The 24,052-nt window shown below is 33.6% G+C and overlaps 3 protein-coding genes across 3 annotated transcripts in view; 1 reads left to right on the forward strand and 2 right to left on the reverse strand.

The window, feature by feature from the left end:
- Positions 1-23,644, forward strand: part of LOC137643658 (uncharacterized) — a 95,040-nt gene extending 71,396 nt beyond the window's left edge. Inside the window, exon 3 of the mRNA XM_068376374.1 lies at positions 23,081-23,644. Within this exon, the coding sequence (XP_068232475.1) occupies positions 23,081-23,601 (521 nt within the window). The 3' untranslated portion in view covers positions 23,602-23,644. The remainder of the gene's footprint in view (positions 1-23,080) is intronic.
- LOC137643654 (uncharacterized) lies at positions 405-15,570 on the reverse strand. The gene is made up of 3 exons (XM_068376370.1): positions 15,559-15,570; positions 14,501-14,912; positions 405-805 (listed from the first exon to the last, which is right to left on the reverse strand). The coding sequence occupies exons 1-3, from the start codon at positions 15,568-15,570 to the stop codon at positions 405-407; spliced, it is 825 nt and encodes a 274-aa protein (XP_068232471.1).
- Positions 19,622-20,100, reverse strand: LOC137643656 (uncharacterized). Its single transcript, XM_068376372.1, has one exon. It carries the CDS (start codon positions 20,066-20,068, stop codon positions 19,622-19,624), a length of 447 nt encoding a protein of 148 aa, XP_068232473.1. The 5' UTR covers positions 20,069-20,100.
- Positions 23,645-24,052: the final 408 nt, after the last annotated feature.

Consider the following 24,052-nt stretch of genomic DNA (forward strand, 5'->3'; position numbering starts at 1 on the left):
TTTGGTCCTTTTTTGATTTCCCTGTTAGCATCGCCATTTGGTTGATGCAGGATGATGATGTTAGCGAGTAATAATGTGACCTAAATTTTGATTATTAAGTGACAATTGATAGGGAATGTTGGTGAAGAGCAATCACTAGCTATTTCTGTTGAATTACTTTTACAAAAAGAAGTGATTTACTTTAGGACTTTCTATTGAGAATAGATTTTGGATTTTTTTGGAGGGGTTGACCACAGAATGAAACTTCCCTATCATTTTTTAAAGAATTTTACTCCAAGAGTTTATCGTGAATAAATGATTCATATTTTTGGGTGTGGCTAATAAAAGTGATATACTTATTTTCATAATACTCTCATTTATTTAGATTCAGGAGGAAAACTAAAAAATTCTTCATTTTTTCTTTCTTAACCATAAACTCGGCCTCCTCCAAAATGACCTCCACCGAAGTGTCCACCGAAACCTCCACGGAATCCGCCATGATGGAATCCAGGCTCAGCTTCGGGTTCGGGTTGAGCTAGAGGGCTCCTTTTTCCACGGTATCCTCCATAGCCACCGCCAAATCCACCAAAGCTACCTCCATGATGGCCACCAAATCCAGAGAATCCACGGTGGATTCCTCCAAAGTGACCAGGATCTGCTTCAGGTTCTGGGTCGGCAAGAGCCTCGGGGTTGGCTTCAGGCTCAGCTACAGGGCTCCTTTTACCACGATAACCATGCCCACCTCCAAATCCATGTCCACCGAAATGGCCACCAAATCCACCAGAGTGGCCGCCAAAACCACGATGGAATCCGCCCCCAACGTGGCCTGGTTCAGGATCAGCTACAGGATCAGCTGCAACCATCCCAAGAAGGACCACAGCAAAGGTGGCAAGAATCATCTGCAATAAAAGTATAAGTAATGCCATTATTATCTCACATATATCTGCAAGTATAGTAATAATAAAATAAATTATCATGAAATAAATGGAGCGTTTGTAGGGTGACGGCCAGATCCCGTAGAAAACGGGAATATTCTGATCTGTGGCCGTCGTTCTAAAAACGATTTTGGCGGGAGAAGCTAACTTAAAAAACCCACCTAACCTATGCTAAAAGCCATATCCTTACCCAGGGGGGCTTTGCCCTCCCGGACCCCCCCCACCCCCACCCCTGCCCTAACGCATCAGTTTCCTTACCTACGAGTACGACGGGAGAAGCTAACTTATAAAACCCACCTAACCTATGCTAAAAGCCGTGTCCTTACCCACGGGGCTGCGCCCCCCCCCCCCGGAACCCCACTTTACACAACATATTTAAGATCTGTAGACCATTTCCAAACGTTTTTATTCTATACAAGATAACAGTCGGAGCGATAATAAACAAATTAGGACGCTTGGACGTAGCGCTACAAACTACCCAAATAAATTGCTTATTTTTTCTATCTGTGATAATATATCTATTTTAAGAGAAATCTATCACTTCATTTGAACAAAACGCATTTAAGTTATTCTTTAAGAAATCTGATACTTATTTCAGGTATTATTGAATAGAATATGAAATTTTAGATTAAAAACACAGTTCACAAAATGTATGAAATTAAAGAACCAATTACATGATAGTACATCATTCATATTTCTAATGTTCTAATCAAGGTCCATTCTATATACCTTGGCTCTAATATGAAGACTATATTTAAAATGACCTTCACACGAGAGATAGACAAAATATGCCTAGAATCACACCAGACAACACATCTGATAATCATTGAAACAATGACATATATTGGAATTAACCTATTTTTATGTTCAATATTTTGTTGAACAATGTTTTATCAGTATAAAAATATAATTGCGTTTGATCAATTTCGTTATCTCTTAAATTATTTTGAATTTAAATATCATTCAGGGTAATATTTTAATATCTTAAAACCTTATTGCATTTATAATTGAAGAGAAGAATTCATTATCTCTGGTCCTCTTTTTACAAATTAAGAAAGATGACTAATGAGTGTGTGCGTGTGTATGTGTGTGTGTGATGTTTTCTTACCTTAGACATCATGGTGGGTTGCTCAGAGCCAACTGTGGTGAGAAGGACTCAGGGATCTCTTTATATACTGACTGAGGGAAGGCAAATGTCCTTCGCACAGCTCTCACGATCTTACGTCATCGTTTTCAATCAGAAAAAACCTTAAGAATAATGATTCTCTATTTTCATACTTTTATTCTGTTTCGATATTTCATTTCTGCATCACAACTCTCATGTTATGGTTATGCTGATTGATGCATAAAGTGTGAGGCATGATAACTGATTATGCCAAAAGCTTTTAATTTACCAATAAAAATACACAGACTAGATTGTTTACACTACCGGTACATTTTTTTTCCATTGAAAACACGCAATTACAACTACATATAAACCTGCAAACAGATGCAACCTACTAACAAGCACACACATATACACGCATATAAATATATATATATATATATATATATATATATATATATATATATATATATATATATATATATATATATATATATATATATATATATATATAAATTATACTCTATATATACATATATACACACACACACACACACACACACACACATATATATATATATATATATATATATATATATATATATATATATATCAGTCTTCTATACCAAATGGATGACTATGCTAGAGTTTAACTTACCAGCCACCCGTTGAGATATTACAGCGAGAAAGTTATAGGATCGTTTGACTGGCCAGACCAGTACTACATTGGATCGCTCTCTCTGGTTAAGGTTCATTCTGTCTTTGCCTACACGTACACCGAATAATCTAGCATATTTTTTCCACATTCTCTTCTGTCCTCATACAACTGACAGCATCGAGATTACCAAACAGTTCTTCACTCAAGGGGTTATCTACTGCACTGCAAGTGTTCAGTGGCCTCTATCCTCTTTTTGAGGATAGAAGAGACTCTTCAGCTATGATAAGCAGTTCTTCTAGGAGAAAGACACTCCAAAATCAAACCATTGTTCTGTAGTCTAGGGTAGTGTCATAGCCTCTGTACCACGGCCTTCCACTGCCTTGCATTAGAGTTCTCTTGCTCAAGGGTGCACTCTGGCACGCTGTTCAATCTTATTTATCTTCCTCTTGATTTTCCTAAGTTTTTATAGTTTATATATGAAAAATCTAATTTAATGTTGTCACATATTTCAAAGTATTTCATTTTGGTTATATTACTTCTATTGTAATGTGTTCATCATTTCCTTGTTTCCTTTCCGTACTGGGCTATTTTCCTTGTTGAAGTCTTTGGACTTATAGCATCTTGCTTTTCCAACTAGGGCTGTAGCTTATTGTCTAATAATAATAATAATAATAATAATAATAATAATAGAAAGCGCAATCTAAGTCACTGCCAAGCAGATATTAACAAGATTTCGGAGATCATTAATAGCATATCCAACATCTATGACTAAATGGGCATCTACAGAAACATTCAATTCATGAAATACCTTTAACTTTGATGAAGATTCTTGATGAAGTTTTTATAACATAACAAGTCTGGTCCAAATTTAGAGTGGATGGCTTATAAATCACATGTCCGTGTCTACAGTTCGCCTTGATAATAGACAGTGGCCTAGAGATGGATTTCTGCTCTTTAACTTAGTGAGTTGCGAAACTTTTTTAATCTGACCACATAAAACACATATTTTTGAGTAAATGTCAAGAGTGTTATGGAACTTTCGTGGTTTAGTCTTTATGCTGGTATACCTCTTTCTATTCTCATAAGTTACTCCACTGGTATTATCAATTGAAGTACATGCCGATTGTTTTTGTTCTGTAGTTATGATTATTCATTTTTTAGAGTATACTTCTTATAAGTCACTTGTGGTATACAAACTGTGAAGCGTTTCCAAGCAGAAGCCTTCTATGAACATTACCTTCTCTAATTATTGTTGCGTGAAGGATGTGCTGTCGTTCATTCTCAATACTGGTTACCTAACAGTTTTTATCTTGCTGGCATATTTTACATTTCTCGAAATATGTTTGAGACCAACTTCCGTTCTTCGGTGGAATACCTTTCAGATTGTCAGTTATTCTGTTGAAACAGAAAGCATTTTTTTTTTTTTTTTGGTAACTAGCACACATCTAATATGTCAAATCTTAGAGAAAATAGTACAGCATTATTTAGCACATATTGGAAGGCATGTTATATAGTAAATACTGTGTTGCGTATATTGTTAGCCATTTTCAAAATTCAAGACTGTTGCTTCACTTACACAATTCAACCATGAAAAATCCAATTCTCCATGGCCAAAACATGTATAAACACCTAGTTCACCTATGTACACGTGTTAGTTATAATATGATGGTTAAATATTTTGCCCTCGGCAACCTTGTTAAGAGTGTATATATCATTACTATTATTATTACAAGCTACGCTGCAACCCTACTTGGAGAAGCAGGACGCTACAAGTCCGAGGGCTGTTTCAATTCATATCATTTATAGATCACAGAATAAAAATAAGAAGAAATGCAATAAAGGAGAGAAGGAAATACATGAGAAAAACGTTATCATTTGAAACGAGGCAAGTCGTCCTCGTTTGAGTGAAATGCAAAAAGTATTGTATTGTCAGGACATAAAACCATTGGAAAAAATTCACAAAAATTACCCAAAAAGAAAAAACATTACATTCGATCAGGGAAAACAGAAATGACTCTTTATAATTATCATCATGTGTTTTAAATTCTCTGCTTTCTAACTTTTCCATCAACTTGTCACGATTTCATTTATAGAACTTTTTCATTTTTTGTGTTACTTTTCATGACTTTTGGTAATGATTAAACTCCTTTACTGTAATATTGATTGCAAGAAATTTCTTTCTTTGTTCCACTCAAGTTTTCTTGTCTTCGCTGACTTGTATTTATTTCCTCTTCTTTATCTAGTCATTTATTTTCCTTCTATTTCCTTTGAAAAGTCAATTTTCTAATCTTCAGTTAAAAAATTTGAAAATCCAGTAGAAATGCACTAATTTCCTTCTGACCATTTCACCCTCGAAGTCGATTCATGGGGAATTACTTGATATCTATCACTAATATTCGGGTAACTGTTCAACTTGGATTGAGTCCCCTTGAAGGAAGTGTCTGGCCCAAGATCCCTCCCCAGCAACCACCGAATGAAGATTTATGTTCCAAAGGTATCTAACCTTGATCTCTCGTTACCTCAGTATCCCAAAGGCTGATAACAGTAAAGAAGAAAACAGGAGAACCGAACTGAGTGTAAAAAATTAATAGACTGACTGACTTTGAAATTAATATATTAAATGACTTTCTTTTCAATGCTGTTGTTCCACCATCTATCAAAAACCCAAGTGATGCTAACCTCAATATATAATTAGCATAATTTTTGGAATATTTGTAGCTTTTGCAATTACCACATATATTTCACAAAAAGGTGGACGTAAGGAAAGTGGGAAGCTAAAATGCTCTCTCTCTCTCTCTCTCTCTCTCTCTCTCTCTCTCTCTCTCTCTCTCTCTCTCTCTCTCTCTCTATCTATCTCTCTCTCTCTCTCTCTCTCTCTCTCTCTCTCTCTCTCTCTCTCTCTCTCTCTCTCTCTCTCTCTCTTAAATATATATATATATATATATATATATATATATATATATATATATATATATATATATATATGTGTGTGTGTGTGTGTGTGTGTGTGTGTGTGTGTGTTTGTGTGTGTGCGTGTGTGTGTGTGTTTAGAATGATAAATATACAAAATAAATATTATAAGACAAAAACTGATTGTACATTAATTAACAAAAAAATGTATATTTGTATGACAGCCAACCATCATTTTGATATGGAATATGATCCAGGATCACAGTTCTGTCCAACAGATAAGAGAGTGTGTAAGTGTTTGGCGAAGTAACTGATGGACGTCCAGCGATTGTCAAGTCCTTTCGACTGGATCCTTTGACTTTTTGCAAATGATCTATTTTTGATCTGATCAAGCAAACGGGCGTTACAACCTTGTTGAGTTCGGAATGACGTGGTGGTCATTGCTTGGATAGAGTTCAATGTGAGAGAGAGAGAGAGAGAGAGAGAGAGAGAGAGAGAGAGAGAGAGAGAGAGAGAGAGAGAGAGAGAGAGAGAGAGAGCTCAGTAATTCAGTTAAGACTGAATTATTGATATAAGCAATATAATTCAAAGACGGCTAATGAATTGTGGTGTGAAAGGTTAATGGTGAAGATGAAGATTAGTGAAGTGTCTTACCAAGAGAGAATTTGGTCTTTGATGTTATTTAGGATTTTGTTGGCAGAAGAATAAAGTCAACGAGGGACAGGAAGTGTCTGAGAAAGCGATTGATAGCGTCCATGATTGAAATGTGAAGTGGCTGATGTCTGCGGAATTAGGTGTTTGACGATTGTAAAGAGAAGACACAGACATTTAAAATTAAAAGATTTTGTAGGATGATAAAGTTGAAAGTGAAAGATAGAAAGATGCAGTAAAGCTTTATTTATCATTATCTTTGGTCTATAATTGATATCGTCTATAAATCACAGAAAGAAATTAAGAAGAAATTAAATAAAGGAGAGAAGAAAGCAGATAGGAAAAATAATAGGAAAAATATGGAGCTATTATCAATTGGAACGAGGCAAATCGTCCCCGAGTGAGTGATATGCAAAAAGTATTGAATTGTTAAGTCGTAAAGACAGAAGAAAAAAGTTAAGAAAAAAAATCCAAAAATAGAAAACATGACATTGGATCAGTAATTTAAAGATCTCGGATTTCTAACATTTCTCTTAAAGAGAAATGACTTCAGTTTTGGAACTTTTTCTCTGGTGATGTTTCTTTTTGGGAGTAAGGCAGGATGGAAATGAATTGCAATTAATGAATGCAAATGTTAATGAAAGGAGACGTAGTGGGTTGGGCAAGACACCAGACACCTGTTGAGATACTACTGTTAGAGAGTTATTGGATGTTATGTATTTTCTAAGAGTACTATTTTGGGTCCCTTGCTGGTTACGGCTCATTTTTTATTTACCTTCATATAACCAAATAGACTAGCCTGTCCTATTTCCTCATGCACTTGACAACACTTACAAAACAGAAAAATTCTTATTCACTTAAGGGGTTATTTACTGCACAGTAATTTCCACTCCTTAAGGGTAGATATAGACTCTTTCTCCATGGTAAGCACATTTTCTAGGAGGACGCTCCAAAAGTAAGCCATAGTTCTCTAGTCTTAGGTAGTGTCATAGCCTCTGTACCATAGTTCTCCGTTGTTTTGGGTAAGAGTTCTCTATTTACCTTGGCTCTAATATGAAGACTATATTTAAAATGACCTTCACACTGGAGATAGTCAAAATGTGCCTAGAATCACACCAGACAACACATCTGATAATCGTTGAAACAATGACATATATTGGAATTAAGCCTTTTTTATGTTCAATATTTAGTTGAACAATGTTTTATCGGTATGAAAATATAATTGCGTTTGATCAATTTCGTTATCCCTTAAGATATTTTGAATTTAAATATGATTTAGGGTAATATTTTAATATCTTAAAGCCTTATTGCATTTATAATTGAAGAGAAGAGTTCATTATCTCTGGTCCTCTTTTTACAAATTAAGAAAGATGGCTAATGGGTGTGGGCGTGTGTATCTACTTGTTAGATATTTTCTTACCTTAGACATCATGGTGGGTTGCTCAGAGCCAACTGTGGTGAGAAGGACTCAGGGATCTCTTTATATACTGACTGAGGGAAGGCAAATGTCCTTCGCACAGCTCTCACGATCTTACGTCATCGTTTTCAATCAGAAAAAAACCTTTACAACAATGATTTTCTATTTTCATACTTTGTCTGTTTCGATATTTCATTTCTGCATCACAACTCTCATGTTATGGTAATGCTGATGGATGCATAAAGTGTGAGGCATGATAACTGATTATGCCAAAAGCTTGAAATTGACCAAGAAAAATACACAATCTAGATCGTTTACATTACAGGTATATTTTTTTCCATTGAAAACACACAATTACAACTACATATAAATATGCAAACAGATGCAACCTACTAACAAGCACACACATATACACGCATATATATATATATATATATATAAATATATATATATATATATATATATATATATATATATATATATATATATATATATATATATATATGTATATATATATATGTACACACACACACACATATATATATATATATATATATATATATATATATATATATATATATATATATATATATATATATATACATATATATATATATATATATATATATATATATATATATACATATATACATATATATACATATATATATGTATATATATATATATATATATATATATATATATATATATATATATATATATATATATATACATATCAGTCTTCTATACCAAAAGGATGACCATGCTAGAGTTTAACTTACCAGCCACCCGTTGAGATACTACAGCGAGAGAGTTATAGTGTCCTTTGACTGGCCAGACAGTACTACATTGTATCGCTCTCTCTGGTTAAGGTTCATTCTGTCTTTGCCTACACGTACACCGAATAGTATGGCATATTTTTTCCACATTCTCTTTTGTCCTCATACAACTGACAATATTGAGATTACCAAACAATTCTTCACTCAAGGGGTTATCTACTGCACTGCAAGTGTTCAATTGCCTCTATCCTCTTTGTAAGGGTAGAAGAAACTCTTCAGCTATGGTTTGCAGCTCTTCTAGGAGGACACTCTAAAATCAAACCTTTATTTTCTAGTCTGGGATAGTTTCATAGCCTCTGTACCACGGCCTTCCACTGCCTTGGATTAGAGTTCTCTTGCTCAAGGGTGCACTCTGGCACGCTGTTCTATCTTATTTATCTTCCTCTTGGTTTTCCTAAGTTTTTATACTTTATATATGAAAAATATAATTTAATGTTTTCACATATTTCAAAATATTTCATTTTGGTTATATTACTTCTATTGTAATGTGTTCATCATTTCCTTGTTTCCTTTCCGTACTGGGCTATTTTTCCCTGTTGAAGTCTTCGGACTTATAGCATCTTGCTTTTCCAACTAGGGCTGTAGCTTAGTGACTAATAATAATAATAATAATAATAATAATAATAATAATAATAATAATAATAATAATAATAATAATAATAATAATAATAGAATGTGAACTTTAAGTCACTGCCATGTAGATTAACAAGATTTCTGAGATCATTGATAGCATATCCAACATCTATGACTAAATGGGCATCTACAGAAACTATCAATTCATGAAATGTCTTCAAATTGGATGAAGGTTCATGATGCAGTTTTTATAACATAACAAGTGTCCTCCAAAATTAGATTGGATGGCTTTTAAATTACATGTCCGTGTCTACAGTTCGCCTTGATAGTAGACAGTGGCTCTCAGAGGGATTTCTGCTCTTTGACTTTGTGAGTTGCGAAACTTTTTTAATCTGACCCCATAAAACATATATTTTTCAGTAAATGGCAGAAGTGTTATGGATCTTTCGTGGTTTAGTTTTTGTGCTGGTATACCTCCTTCTATTCTCATCATAAGTTACTCTTCTGTTATTATCAATTGAAGTACATGACGATTGTTTTTGTTCTGTAGTTATGGTTAGTCTTTTTTTAGAGTATACTTCTTATAAGTCACTTGTGGTAAACAAACTGTGAAGTGTTTTCAAGCAGAAGCATTCTATGAACATTACCTTCTGTAATTATTGTTGCGTGAAGGATGTGCTGTCGTCCATTCTCAATACTGGTTACCTAACAGTTTTTATCTTGTTGGCATATTTTACATTTCTCGAAATATGTTTCAGACCAACTTCTGCTCTTCAGGTTTTCAGCCATTCAGTTGAAACAGAAAGCACACTTTTTTTTTTTTTTTTTTTTTTTTTTTTTTTTTTTTTTTTTTTTAGTAACTAGTAAACATTCAATATGTCAAATCTTATAGAAAATAGTAGAGCATTATTTAGAGCATATTAGAAGTAATGTTAAACAGTATATGCAGTGTTGTGTATTTTGTTAGCCATTTTCAAAATTCAAGACAGTTGCTTCACTTACACAATTCAACCATGAAATATCCAATTCTCCATGGACAAAACATTATGTATAAACACCTAGATCACCTATGTACACGTGTTCGATATAATATGATGGTTAACTATTTTGCCCTCGGCAACCTTGTTTAGAGGGTATATATCATTACTATTATTATTACAAGCTACGCTGCAACCCTACTTATATAAGCAGGACGCTATAAGTCCGAGGGCTGTTTTAATTCATATCGTTTTAGATCACAGAATAAAAATAAGAAGAAATGCAATAAAGGAAAGAAGGAAATACATGAGAAAAATATTATCATTTGAAACGAGGCAAGTCGTCCTCATGTGAGTGAAATGCAAAAGTATTGTATTGTTAGGACATAAAACCATAGGAAAAAATTCACAAAAATTACCACAAAAGAGAAAACATTACTTTCAATCAGGGAAAAAAGAAATGACTCTTTATACTTATCATCTTGTATTTTAAATTCTCTGATTTCTAACTTTTCCATCAACTTGACACGATTTCAATTATAGAACTTTTTCATTTTTTATGTTAGTTTTCATGATTTTTGGTAATGATTAAACTCCTTTACTGTAATATTGATTGCAAGAAATTTCTTTCTTTGTTCCACTCAAGTTTTCTTGTCTTCACTGACTTATATTTATTTCCTCTTCTTTATCTAATCATTTATTTTCCTTCTACTTCCTTTGAAGAGTCCATTTTTTAATTTTCCTTCTGATCATTTCAACCTCGAAGTCGATTCATGGGGAATTACTCGATATCGATCACTAATATTCGGGTAACTGTTCAACTTGGATTAAGTCCTATTGGAGGAAGTGTCTGGCCCAAGATCCCTCCCCAGCAACCACCGAATGAAGGTTTATTTTCAAAAGGTATCTAACCTTGATCTCTCGTTACCTCAGTATCCCAAAGGCTGATAACAGTAAAGAAGGGAAACAGGAAAACCGAGCTGAGTGTAGAAATTTAATAGACTTCAAAAAATATATTTTAAATTACTTTCTTTTAAATGCTGTTGTTCCAACATCTATCAAAATCTGCGTGATGCTAACCTCAATATATAATTAGCATAATTTTTGGAATATTTGTAGCTTTTGCAATTACCAGATATATTTCACAAAAAGGTGGACGTAAGGAAAGTGGGAAGCTAAAATGCTCTCTCTCTCTCTCTCTCTCTCTCTCTCTCTCTCTCTCTCTCTCTCTCTCTCTCTCTCTCTCTCTCTCTCTCTCTCTCTTTTAAATATATATATATATATATATATATATATATATATATATATATGTGTGTGTGTGTGTGTGTGTGTGTGTGTGTGTGTGTGTGTGTGTGTTTTTTAGACTGATAAATATGCAGAATAAAAATGATAAGACAGAAATTGAATGTAGAATAATTTACAAAAAAATATAAATTTGTATGACAGCCAACCATCCTTTTGATAAGGAATATGATCCAGGATCCCATTTCTGTCCAACAGATAAGAGAGTGTGTAAGTGTTTGGCGAAGTAACTGATGGACGTTCAGCGATTGTCAAGTCCTTTCGACTCGAATCCTTTGACTTTTGGCAAATGATCTATTTTTGATCTGATCATGCAAACGGGCGTTACAACCTTGTTGAGTTCAGAATGACGTGGAGGTCATTGCTTGGATAGAGTTTAATGTAAGAGAGAGAGAGAGAGAGGAGAGAGAGAGAGAGAGAGAGAGAGAGAAGAGAGAGAGAGAGAGAGAGAGAGAGAGAGAGAGAGAGAGAGAGAGAGAGAGAGAGAGAGAGAGAGAGAGAGAGAGAGAGCTCAGTTATTCAGTTAAGACTGAATTGTTGATATATGAAATGTAATTCAAAGACGGCTAATGAATTGTGGTGTAAAAAGTTAGTGATGAAGATGAAGATTAATGAAGTGTCTTACCAAGAGAGAATTGAGTCTTTGATGTTATTTAGGATTTTCTTGGCAGATGAATAAAGTCAACGAGGACGAGAGGTGTATGAGAAAACGATTGATAGCGTCCATGATTGAAATGTGAAGTGGCTGATGTCTGCGGAATTAGGTGTTTGACGATTGTAAAGAGAAGACACAGACATTTAAAATTAAAAGATTTTGTAGGATGATAAAGTTGAAAGTGAAAGATAGAAAGATGCACTAAAGCTTTATTTATCATTATCTGTGGTCTATAATTGATATCGTCTATAAATCACAGAAAGAAATTAAGAAGAAATTAAATAAAGGAGAGAAGGAAGCAGATAGGAAAAATAATAGGAAAAATATGGAGCTATTATCAATTGGAAGGAGGCAAATCGTCCTCAAGTGAGTGATATGCAAAAAGTATTGAATTGTTAGGTCGTAAAGACAGAAGAAAAAAGTTAATAAAAAAGATCCAAAAAGATAAAACTTGACATTGGATCAGTAATTTAAAGATCTCTGATTTCTACCATTTCTCTTAAAGAGAAATGATTTCAGTTTTGGAACTTTTTCTCTGGTGATATTTCTTTTAGGGAGTAAGGCAGTACGGAAATGAATTGCAATTAATGAATGCGAATGTTAATGAAAGGAGACGTAGTGGGTTGGCCGAGGCACCAGACACCTTTTGAGATACTACTGTTAGAGAGTTATTGGATGTTATGTATTTTATAAGAGTACTATTTTGAGTCCCTTTTTTTTATTTACCTTCATATAACGCAAATAGTCTAGCCTGTCCTATTTCCTCATGCACTTGGCAACACTAACAAAACAGAAAAATTCTTCTTCACTTAAGGGGTTATTTACTGCACAGTAATTTCCAGTCCTTAAGGGTAGATATACAGAAGACTTTTTGTCTATGGTAAGCACCTCTTCTAGGAGGACGCTCCAAAAGAAAACCATTGTTCTCTAGTGTTAGGTAGTGTCATAGCCTCTGTACCATAGTTCTCCGTTGTTTTGGGTAAGAGTTCTCTTTCTTGAGGGTACACTCAGGGACGCTATTCTATCTGTTTCCTTATATAATTTCCTCTCTGGGCTATTTTCCCTTTTGGAGCCTTCAGGCTTTTAGCATCCTGCTTTTCTAAATGGATATGTAGCTTAGCTAATAATAATAATAATAATAATAATAATAATAATAATAATAATAATAATAATAATAATGATGATAATAATAATAATAATAATAATAATAATAATAATAATAATAATAATAATATTCCCTTCCTACGCATAGTGACTCAATGGACCTCGGTTAAATTTCGACAGCGTCTCTATCTTGAGCTTTTAAATCAATACTTCTCCATTTATCTTCTTCTACTGCATACTTCAGGTCCTCAGCCATGTATATCTGGGTCTTCTAACTCTTCTATTGCCTTGTGGACACCATTTGAAAGTTTGCCAAACTAATCTCTCTTTGGGAGTGCGAAGAACATACCCAAACAATCTCCATCTGTCTCCCAACATGATCTCATCCACGTATGGCACTCCATTAATCTCTTATAGTGAATCCATGAATTGAGTTTCATACCAATAATTGTCATCCCCACTTGTGAAGTATGTTTATTATCTTACAAAGCTATATTGGAAGTAGCGAGTATAATTGACTTAAAAGCTATATCAAAGCTTTTCTGACCGGTTTCTTGGTTTATCTTTCAATGCTATTTAGATGCTGTTTTGTCTGGGATTTTTTAAAAATGAAAATTTTACCTTTTCAAAGCACCGTTTAAGAGATAGATTTTTAGTTTTGTTTATAACAATGTAAGTCTAAAATCATATATCAAATTTCGGGAACATAATTTCTTGAAGCTTCTGTTTTGTCTCCTTTATTTATTCTTTTTTTTCTGGTATATTAAATCGTCTCCATTCTTCTTTGATGAATATTTCAGTTTTGAATATAAACTTCGAAAATTTGGAATATCTTTCGATTGTATAATATTTCTTTTTCTCTTATTAGTTCAGATTAGATTGAATAACAATAATTCTATTTATTATTCATATCTATTTTATTTTTTCGCAAAATCGTTATTTTCTGGTCCTTTTTGATTTCCCTGCTAGCATCGCCATTTGGTTGATGCAGGATGATGATGTTAGCGAGTAATAATCCGACCTAACTTTTGATTATTAAGTGACAATTGATAGGGAATGTTGGTGAAGAGCAATCAATAGCTATTTCTGTTGAATTACTTTTACAAAAAGAAGTGATTTACTTTGGCTTTCTATTGAGAATAGATTTTGGATTTTTTTGGAGGGGACGACCACAGAATGAAACTTCCCTATCATTTTTTAAAGAATTATACTCCGAGAGTTTATCGTGAATAAAGGATTCATATTTTTGGGGTGGCAAATAAAAGTGATATAAATAATGCTCTCATTTATTTAGATTCAGGAGGAAAACTAAAAAAACTTCATTTCTTCTTTCTTAACCATAAACTCGGCCTCCTCCAAAATGACCTCCACCGAAGTGTCCACCGAAACCTCCACGGAATCCGCCATGATGGAATCCAGGCTCAGCTTCGGGTTCGGGTTGAGCTACAGGGCTCCTTTTTCCACGGTATCCTCCATAGCCACCACCGATTCCACCAAAGCTACCTCCATGATGGCCACCAAATCCGGCGAATCCACGGTGGATTCCTCCAAAGTGTCCAGGATCTGCTTCAGGTTCTGGGTCGGCAAGAGCCTCAGGGTTTGCTTCAGGCTCAGCTACAGGGCTCCTCTTTCCACGATAACCATGTCCACCTCCAAATCCATGTCCGCCGAAATGGCCACCAAATCCACCAGAGTGGACACCAAAACCACGATGGAATCCGCCTCCAACGTGACCTGGTTCAGGATCAGCTACAGGATCAGCTGCAACCATCCCAAGAAGGACCACAGCAAAGGTGGCAAGAATCGTCTGCAACAAAAATATAAGGAATGCCATTATCATCATATGAATATCCGTAAGTGTAGTAATCATAAAACAAATTATCATGAAATAAATGGCTTATTTTTTTCTGTCTGTGATAATAAATCTATTTCAAAAGAAATCTATCACTCCATTTAAAAATGACGCATCTGAGATATTTTTTAAGAAATCTGATACTTGCTCTAGTTATTGTCATTGAATGGAAAATAAAATTTTAGATTAAAAACACCGTTTACAAAATGTATGAAATTGAAGAACCAATTACATGATAGTACATCATTCATATTTTTAATGTTCCAATCAAGGTCTATTCTATTTACCTAGGTTCTAATAAGAAGACTAAATTGAAAATGACGCTCACACGAGAGAGAGTCAAAATGTGCCTAGAATCACACCAGACAACATATCTGATAAACGTTGAAACAATGACATATATTGGAATTAACGTTTTTTCATGTTCAATGTTTTGTTGAACAATCTATTGTCAGTATAAAAATATGATTGCGTTTGATCAATTTCGTTAACTCTTAAATTAATTTGAATTTAAATATGATTCAGGGTAATATTTTAATATTTTAAAGCCTTATTGCACTGAGTGTGTGCGTGTGTATGTGCGTGTGTGATGTTTTCTCACCTTAGACATCATGGTGTGTTGCTCAGAGCCAACTGTGGTGAGAAGGACTCAGGGATCTCTTTATATACTGACTGAGGGAAGGCAAATGTCCTTCGCACAGCTCTCACGATCTTACGTCATCGTTTTCAATCAGAAAAAAAACCTTAAGAATAATGATTCTCTATTTTCATACTTTTATCTGTTTCGATATTTCATTTCTGCATCACAATTCTCATGTTATGGTTATGCCGATTTATGCATAAAGTGTGAGGCATGATAACTGATTATGCCAAAAGCTTGAAATTTACCAAGAAAAATACACAGACTAGATCGTTTACATTACCGGTATATTTTTTTCCATTGAAAACACACAATTACAACTACATATAAACATGCAAACAGATGCAACCTACTAACAAGCACACACATATACACGCATATATATATATATATATATATATATATATATATATATATATATATATATATATATATATATATATATATATATATATATCAGTCTTCTATACCAAAAGGATGACCATGCTACAGTTTAACTTACCAGCCACCCGTTGAGATACTACAGCGAGAGAGTTATAGTGTCCTTTGACTGGCCACACAGTACTATATTGGATCGCTCTCTCTGGTTAAGGTTCATTCTGTCTTTGCCTACACGTATACCGAATAGTCTAGCATATTTTTTCCACATTCTGTTTTGTCCTCATATACATAACAACATTAAGATTACCAAACAATTCTTCACTCAAGGGGTTATCTACTGCACTGCAAGTGTTCAATGGCTTCTATCCTCTTTGTAAGGGTAGAAGAGACTCTTCAGCTATGGTAAGCAGTTCTAGGCTTAAGACACTCCAAAATTAAACCATTGTTCTCTAGTCTAGGGTAGTGTCATAGCCTTTGTACCACGGCCTTCCACTGCCTTGGATTAGAGTTCTCTTGCTTAAAGGTACACTCGGCCACGCTGTTCTATCTCATTTATCTTCCTCTTGGTTTTACTAAGTTTTTATTGTTTATATATGGAAGATCTAATATAATGTTGTTACATATTTCAAAATATTATATTTTGGTTATATTATTTCTCTGTAATGTGTTCATAATTTCCTTGTTTCCTTTCCGTACTGGGCTATTTTTCCCTGTTGAAGCCTCTGGAGTTATAGCATCTTGCTTTTCTAACTAGGGTTGTAGCTTAGCTTATAATAATAATAATAATAGAATGTGCAATCTAAGTCACAGCCAATCAGATATTAACAAGATTTTTTAGATCATTAATAGCATATCCAACATCCATGACTAAATGGGCATCTACAGAAACTATCAATTCATAAAATGCCTTCAACTTGGATGAAGGTTCTTGATGCAGTTTTTATAACATAACAAGTTTGATCCAAAATTAGATTGGATGGCTTATAAATCACATGTCCGTGTCTACAGTTCGCCTTGATAGTAGACAGTGACTTACAGAGGGATTTCTGCTCTTGATCTTTGTGAGTTGCGAAACTTTTTTAATCTGACCACATAAAACACATAATTTTGAGTAAATGTCAGAAGTGTTATGGAACTCTCGTGGTTTAGTCCTTGTGCTGGTATACCTCTTTCTATTCTCATCATAAGTTACTCTACTGTTATTATCAATTGAAGTACATGCCGATTGTTTTTGTTCTGTAGTTATGATTGGTCTTTTTTTAGAGTATACTTCTTATAAGTCATTTGTGGTAAAGAAACTGTGAAGTGTTTCCAAGCAGAAGCCTTCTATGAACATTATCTTCTCTAATTATTGTTGCGTGAAGGATGTGCTGTCGTCCATTCTCAATAATGGTTACCTAACAGTCTTTATGTTGCTGGCATATTTTACATTTCTCGAAATATGTTTCAGACCAACTTCTGCTCCTCAGGTTTTCAGCCATTCAGTTGAAACAGAAAGCACACTTTTTTTTATTTTTTTTTTTATATTTTTTTTTTTTTATTTTTTTTTTTTTGGTAACTAGTAAACATTCAATATGTCAAATCTTATAGAAAATAGTACAGCATTATTTAGAGCATATTAGAAGTAATGTTAAACTGTATATTCAGTGTTGTGTATTTTGTTAGCCATTTTCAAAATTCAAGACTTTTGCTTCACTTACACAATTCAACCATGAAATATTCAATTCTCCATGGCCAAAACATGTATAAACACATAGATCACCTATGTACACGTGTTAGATATAATATGATGGTTAACTATTTTGCCCTCGGCAACCTTGTTAAGAGTGTATATATCATTACTATTATTATTACAAGCTACGCTACAATCCTAGTTGGATAAACAGGAAGCTACAAGTCCTAGGGCTGTTTTAAATTCATATCGTTTACAGATCACGGAATAAAAATAAGAAGAAATGCAATAAAGGAGAGAAGGAAATACACGAGAAAAATATTATCATTTCAAACGAGGCAAGTCGTCCTCGTGTAAGTGAAATGCAAAAAGTATTGTATTGTCAGGACATAAAACCATAGGAAAAAAATTCACAAAAATTACCCAAAAAGAAAAAAACATTACATTCGATCAGGGAAAACAGAAATGACTCTATAATTATCACCACATATTTGAAATTCTCGGATTTTTAACGTTTCCATCGACTTGACACGATTTCATTTATAGAACTTTTTCATTTTTTATGTTTCTTTTCATTATTTTTGGTGATGATTAAACTCTTTATTTTAATATTAATTGCAAGAAATTTCTTTCTTTGTTCCACTCAAGTTTTCTTGTCTTAACTGACTTGTATTTATTTCCTCTTCTTTATCTAGTCATTTACTTTCTATCTACTTACGTTGATTAAAAGTCAATTTTTCAATCTTCAGTTAAAGAAATTTAAAAATCCAGTGGAAATGCACTAATTGCATCATGACCATTTTAACCTCGTAGTTGATTCATGGGAAATAGCCTGATTACTATTACTAATATTCGGTTGACTGTTCAGCTGGGATTAAGTCCCTTTGAAGGAAGTGTCTGGCCCAAGATCCCTCCCCAGCAACCACGGGATGTAGGATTTATTTTCATAAGGTATCTAACCTTGATCTCTCGTTACCTCAGTATCCCAAAGGCTGATAACAGTAAAGAAGGGAAACAGCAGAACCGAGCTGAGTGCAGAAAATTAATCGTTGAGCTCAGAATGATTTGAGGTCATTCCTTAGATATAGTTTAATGTGTGTCAGTGTGTAAGAGAGAGAGAGAGAGAGAGAGAGAGAGAGAGAGAGAGAGAGAGAGAGAGAGAGAGAGAGAGAGAGAGAGAGAGCTCAATTATACAGTTATGACAGAATTATTGATAAAAAATGTAATTTAAAGACGGCTAATGAATTTTGGTGTAAAAGGTTAGAGGTGAAGATAAAAATTAGTAAAGTGTCTTGGCAGGAGAGAATTTTCTCGGCAAAAGAATGAAGTTAACGAGTGGTCACAATTGTGCATTAGAGATAGACGATCTAGTTGTTATTACTGTTCTATTTATTTTTTTTTTCTTAAATATGAACATAATTTAAATTTATCCAACAATGTATATCACTAAAACATACTGTGTTCATGAAAGTTAAAATTATAATCAAATATTATTTTAGTATTTCTTATTGTTTATCAATCAATATAGAATATGACAAGATTTCAATGAATCGTTTGAATATATATTTTCGTTATATATTTTAGAAACAAATTTCGTCCTTTTTTACTCATGCAGGGAAGATGACGTTAAGGATTATCAATCTGTTATAAATCTTTATTATTAAGTAACCACCAATATAGAATATTAGTAAAGGACAGTAACTAGCTCTTTCTGTTGAATTACTTTTAAAAGAGAAATTATTTCCTTCAAATTTCTCAATTGAAAAAAGAATTTTAGATTTTTTTTGGAGGGGTGACCACAGAATGAAACTTCCCTATTATTTTTTTCAAGGAATTATACTGTAAGAATTGATCGTGAAAAAATTATTCACATTGTTGGGTGGGGCTAATAAAAGTGATATACATATTTTGATAATACTTTCATTTATTTAGATTCAATAAGAACATTTGAAAACCTTCATTTCTTCTTTCTTAACCATAAACTCGGCCTCCTCCAAAATGACTTCCACCGAAGTGTCCACCGAAACCTCCACGGAATCCGCCATGATGGAATCCAGGCTCAGCTTCGGGTTCGGGTTGAGCTACAGGACTCCTCTTTCCACGGTATCCTCCATAGCCACCACCGAATCCACCAAATCCACCAAAGCTACCTCCATGATGGCCACCAAATCCAGAAAATCCACGGTGGATTCCTCCAAAGTGACCAGGATCTGCTTCAGGTTCTGGGTCGGCAAGAGCCTCAGGGTTGGCTTCAGGCTCAGCTACAGGGCTCCTTTTCCCGCGATAGCCATGTCCACCTCCAAATCCATGTCCGCCGAAATTACCACCAAATCCACCAGAATGGCCACCAAAACCACGATGGAATCCGCCTCCAACGTGACCTGGTTCAGGATCAGCTATAGGATCAGCTGTAACCATCCCAAGAAGGACCACAACAAAGGTGGTAAGAAACATCTGCAATAAACATATTAGAAATGCCTTATAATCACACGTAAATAGGCAAATTATCATAACAAATATGGCTTATTCTTTTCAGTCAGTTATAAAATATGTAGTTAACAAAAAACTATGACATCATTTAAATACGTATCCAAATTATTTCATAAGCAATCTAATACTTGCTTTATGTATTCATTTTAAATGAAAAATATATTTCTAGATAAAAAAAAAAATAGCATACAAAATGTATGAAATTAAAGAACCAATAAGAAAATGTTGTACAAATTCCTACTTTTAATTTTCTGAGATCCATAAGATTTTCACTTTAAAAATCAAATATGATAAGAAGTGAAACAAGGATAAATAATGAAGAGATTTTTTTCTCTATTGAATATCCAGTTGTCTGATATTTCATCAGTATAATTCAATACCGGTGTTTAATCAATTTCATTTTCTTCTAAATTATTTCGAATGGAAATATAATTAAGGGTAATACAACAATATCATACCAACTTAAGCCATTTATAATTGAAGAGATTTCATCAGCTCTAACCCACTTTTTACAAATTCCGAAAAAAAGCTAATGAGTGTGTGCGTGTGTGTGTGTGCGTGTATGATGTTTTCTTACCTTAGACGTCATGGTGGGTTGCTCAGAGCCAACTGTGGTGAGAAGGACTCAGGGATCTCTTTATATACTGACTGAGGGAAGGCGAATGTCCTTCGCACAGCCTTACCGATCTTGCGTCATCGTTTTCAATCAGCGAAAACCATAACAATGATTCTCCGTTGTCATACTTTTCACTATCCTTCGATATTTATTCTCTGTAATTCAATTTCCATGTTCTGGATAGGCTTAAAAGTGCACAAAGTGTTAGACACGATAACTAAATATGCCAAAAGCCTAAAAGTTACCCCAAAAATTCACAGATGGGATTATTCTACAATAGAATTCAATACAGTCAAGCCAAAGTGGGACAACCTTAGCATGGGGACAATATTAACAATTCTGTCCTAACTGAATAACTGAACTCTCTCTCTCTCTCTCTCTCTCTCTCTCTCTCTCTCTCTCTCTCTCTCTTGGAACAAAAGAGATTTCTTTACCTATCTTAGTACTGAATGTTAAGCATAGAACAAATGTGGGAACTTTAAAATCTAGTAGTATTGAATGGCTTTAAAGTCAATTTTGTAATTTGAATATGTGGTAATAATGTGGAGAGCATACACACACACAGACACACAGACACACACACACACACACACATATATATATATATATATATATATATATATATATATATATATATATATATATATATATATATATATACATATATATATATACATATATATATATGTATATGTATATATATATATATATATATATATATATATATATATATATATATATATATATATATATTTTAAGATATATATATATATATGTATAAATACAATATATATAAATATATATACACACATATATATATGTACATATATAATATGTATGTATGTATATATACATATATATATATGTATATATATATATATATATATATATATATATATATATATATATATATATATATATATATATATATATATATATCTATATATATATATGCATATATATATACATATATATATATATATATATATATATATATATATATATATATATATATATATATACATATATATATATATATATATATATATATATATATATATATATATATATATATATGCGTGTATATTTGAGCGCTTTCTAGTAGGTTCCATCTGAGTGCAAGTTTAAATGTAGTTAAATTTTTATGTTTTCAAGGAAGAAACATAACAGTAATGTAAAAAATCTCATCTGTATATCTTTTTTTTTTCTTCTTTTTTTTTTGATAAATTTTAAGCTTTTGTCATAATTAGTTATTATGCCTCATACTTTATGCATCAATCAGCATACCCATAACATGAGAGTTGTGATGCAAAAATGAAATATCGAAACAGAATAAAAGTACGAAATTAGAGAATCATTATTCTTAAGGTTTTTGCTGCTTGAAAACGATGACGTAAGATCAGTAGAGCTGTGCGAAGGACATTTGCCTTCCCTCAGTCAGTATATAAAGAGATTCTTGAGTCCTTCTCGCCACAGTTGGCTCTCAGCAACACACCATGATGTCTAAGGTGAGAAAACACACGCAGACACACATGCACACATTCATTAGCTATCTTTCCTAATTTGTAAAAATTGGACTAGTGATAATGAATTCTCTTTAATTATAAATCCAATAAGGGTTTACGATATTACAGTATTACCCTGAATCATATTTTAATTCAAATTAGGAGATAATGAAATTGATCAAACACAATTATAGTTTTATACTGACAAAACATTGTTCAACTTAATATTGAATATAGAAAAACTTAATTCCAATACGTGTCATTGTTTCAATACTTATCAGATATGTTGTATGGTGTGATTCTAGGCACAACTTGACTATCTCCCGTGTGAGTGTCATTTTCAATTCAGTCTTGATATTAGAAGGCAGGTATATGGAATGGACTTTGATTAGAACATTAGAAATATGAATAATGTACTATCATGTAATTGTTTCTTTAATTTCATACATTTTATGAGTTGTGTTTTTAATCTAAAATTTTATTTTCCATCCAATGACAATACCTAAAGCAAGTATCAGATTTCTTAAATAATAACTTAGATGTGTCTTGTTTAAATGAAGTCATAGATTTCTTTTAAAATAGATATATTATCACAGACTGAAAAAATAAGCCATTTCTTTCATGATAATTAGTTTTATGATTACTATAATACGGATTTACGTATGATAGTAATGGCATTACTTATACTTTTATTTTAGATGATTCTGGCCACCTTTGTTGTGGTCCTTCTTGGGCTGGTTTCAGCTAATCCTGTAGCTGGTCCTGAACCAGGTCACGTTGGAGGCGGATTCCATCGTGGTTTTGGTGGTCATTTTGGAGGACATGGATTTGGAAGTGGACATGGTTATCGTGGAAAAAGAAGCCCTGTAGCTGAGCCTGAAGCCAACCCTGAGGCTCTTGCCGACCCAGAACCTGAAGCAGATCCTGGTCACTTTGGAGGAATCCACCGTGGATTCTCTGGATTTGGTGGCCATCATGGAGGTAGCTTTGGTGGATTTGGTGGAATCGGTGGTGGTTATGGAGGATACCGTGGAAAAAGGAGCCCTGTAGCTGAGCCTGAAGCCAATCCCGAGGCTCTTGCCGACCCAGAACCTGAAGCAGATCCTGGTCACTTTGGAGGAATCCACCGTGGATTCTCTGGATTTGGTGGCCATCATGGAGGTAACTTTGGTGGATTTGGTGTAATCGGTGGTGGCTATGGAGGATACCGTGGAAAGAGGAGCCCTGTAGCTCAGCCCGAACCCGAAGCTGATCCTGGATTCCATCATGGCGGATTCCGTGGAGGTTTCGGTGGACACTTCGGTGGAGGTCATTTTGGAGGAGGCCGAGTTTATGGTTAAGAAAGAAGAAATGAAAGTTTTCTAGTTTTCCTCCTGAATCTAAATAAATGAGAGCATTATAATAATATGTGTATCACTTTTATCAGCCACACCTAACAATATGAATCATTTGTTCATGATATACTCTCACATTATAATTCCTTAAAAAAATAATAGTGAAGTTTCAATTTTCTATTGAGAGCATTAAAGCAAATCAGTAATTTTTTAGAAGTCTTTCAACAGATATAACTAGTGTCTGTCCTTCACCAACTTTATCAATAGTCACTTAATAATCAAAAGTTTTTTCAGATCATTAATCTCTAAAGTCATCTTTCCTGCATGAGTAAAAATAAAATGGAATTGGTCTCCAACAATGAAAATATATATACCAAGTATTTTTTCGAATGCTTGCTAATCTTATATTGAAAAAGAGATAAAAAATTCATTCGAATGTTCACATTCATGAACAGAG

This window comes from Palaemon carinicauda, chromosome 7 (genome assembly GCF_036898095.1).
Source record: "Palaemon carinicauda isolate YSFRI2023 chromosome 7, ASM3689809v2, whole genome shotgun sequence".
NCBI lineage: Eukaryota > Metazoa > Arthropoda > Malacostraca > Decapoda > Palaemonidae > Palaemon > Palaemon carinicauda.

Excerpts from the sequence above, each read along its gene's own strand:
- LOC137643654 (XM_068376370.1), bottom strand. Across the intron at positions 806-14,500 it reads ATTCCATCATGGCGGATTCC|GCCACGTTGGGGGCGGATTC; the intron begins GTGGAGGTTTCG and ends ATCCTGAACCAG.
- LOC137643656 (XM_068376372.1), bottom strand. The coding sequence starts at position 20,068 with ATGGTTACAGCTGATCCTATAGCTGATCCTGAACCAGGTCACGTTGGA.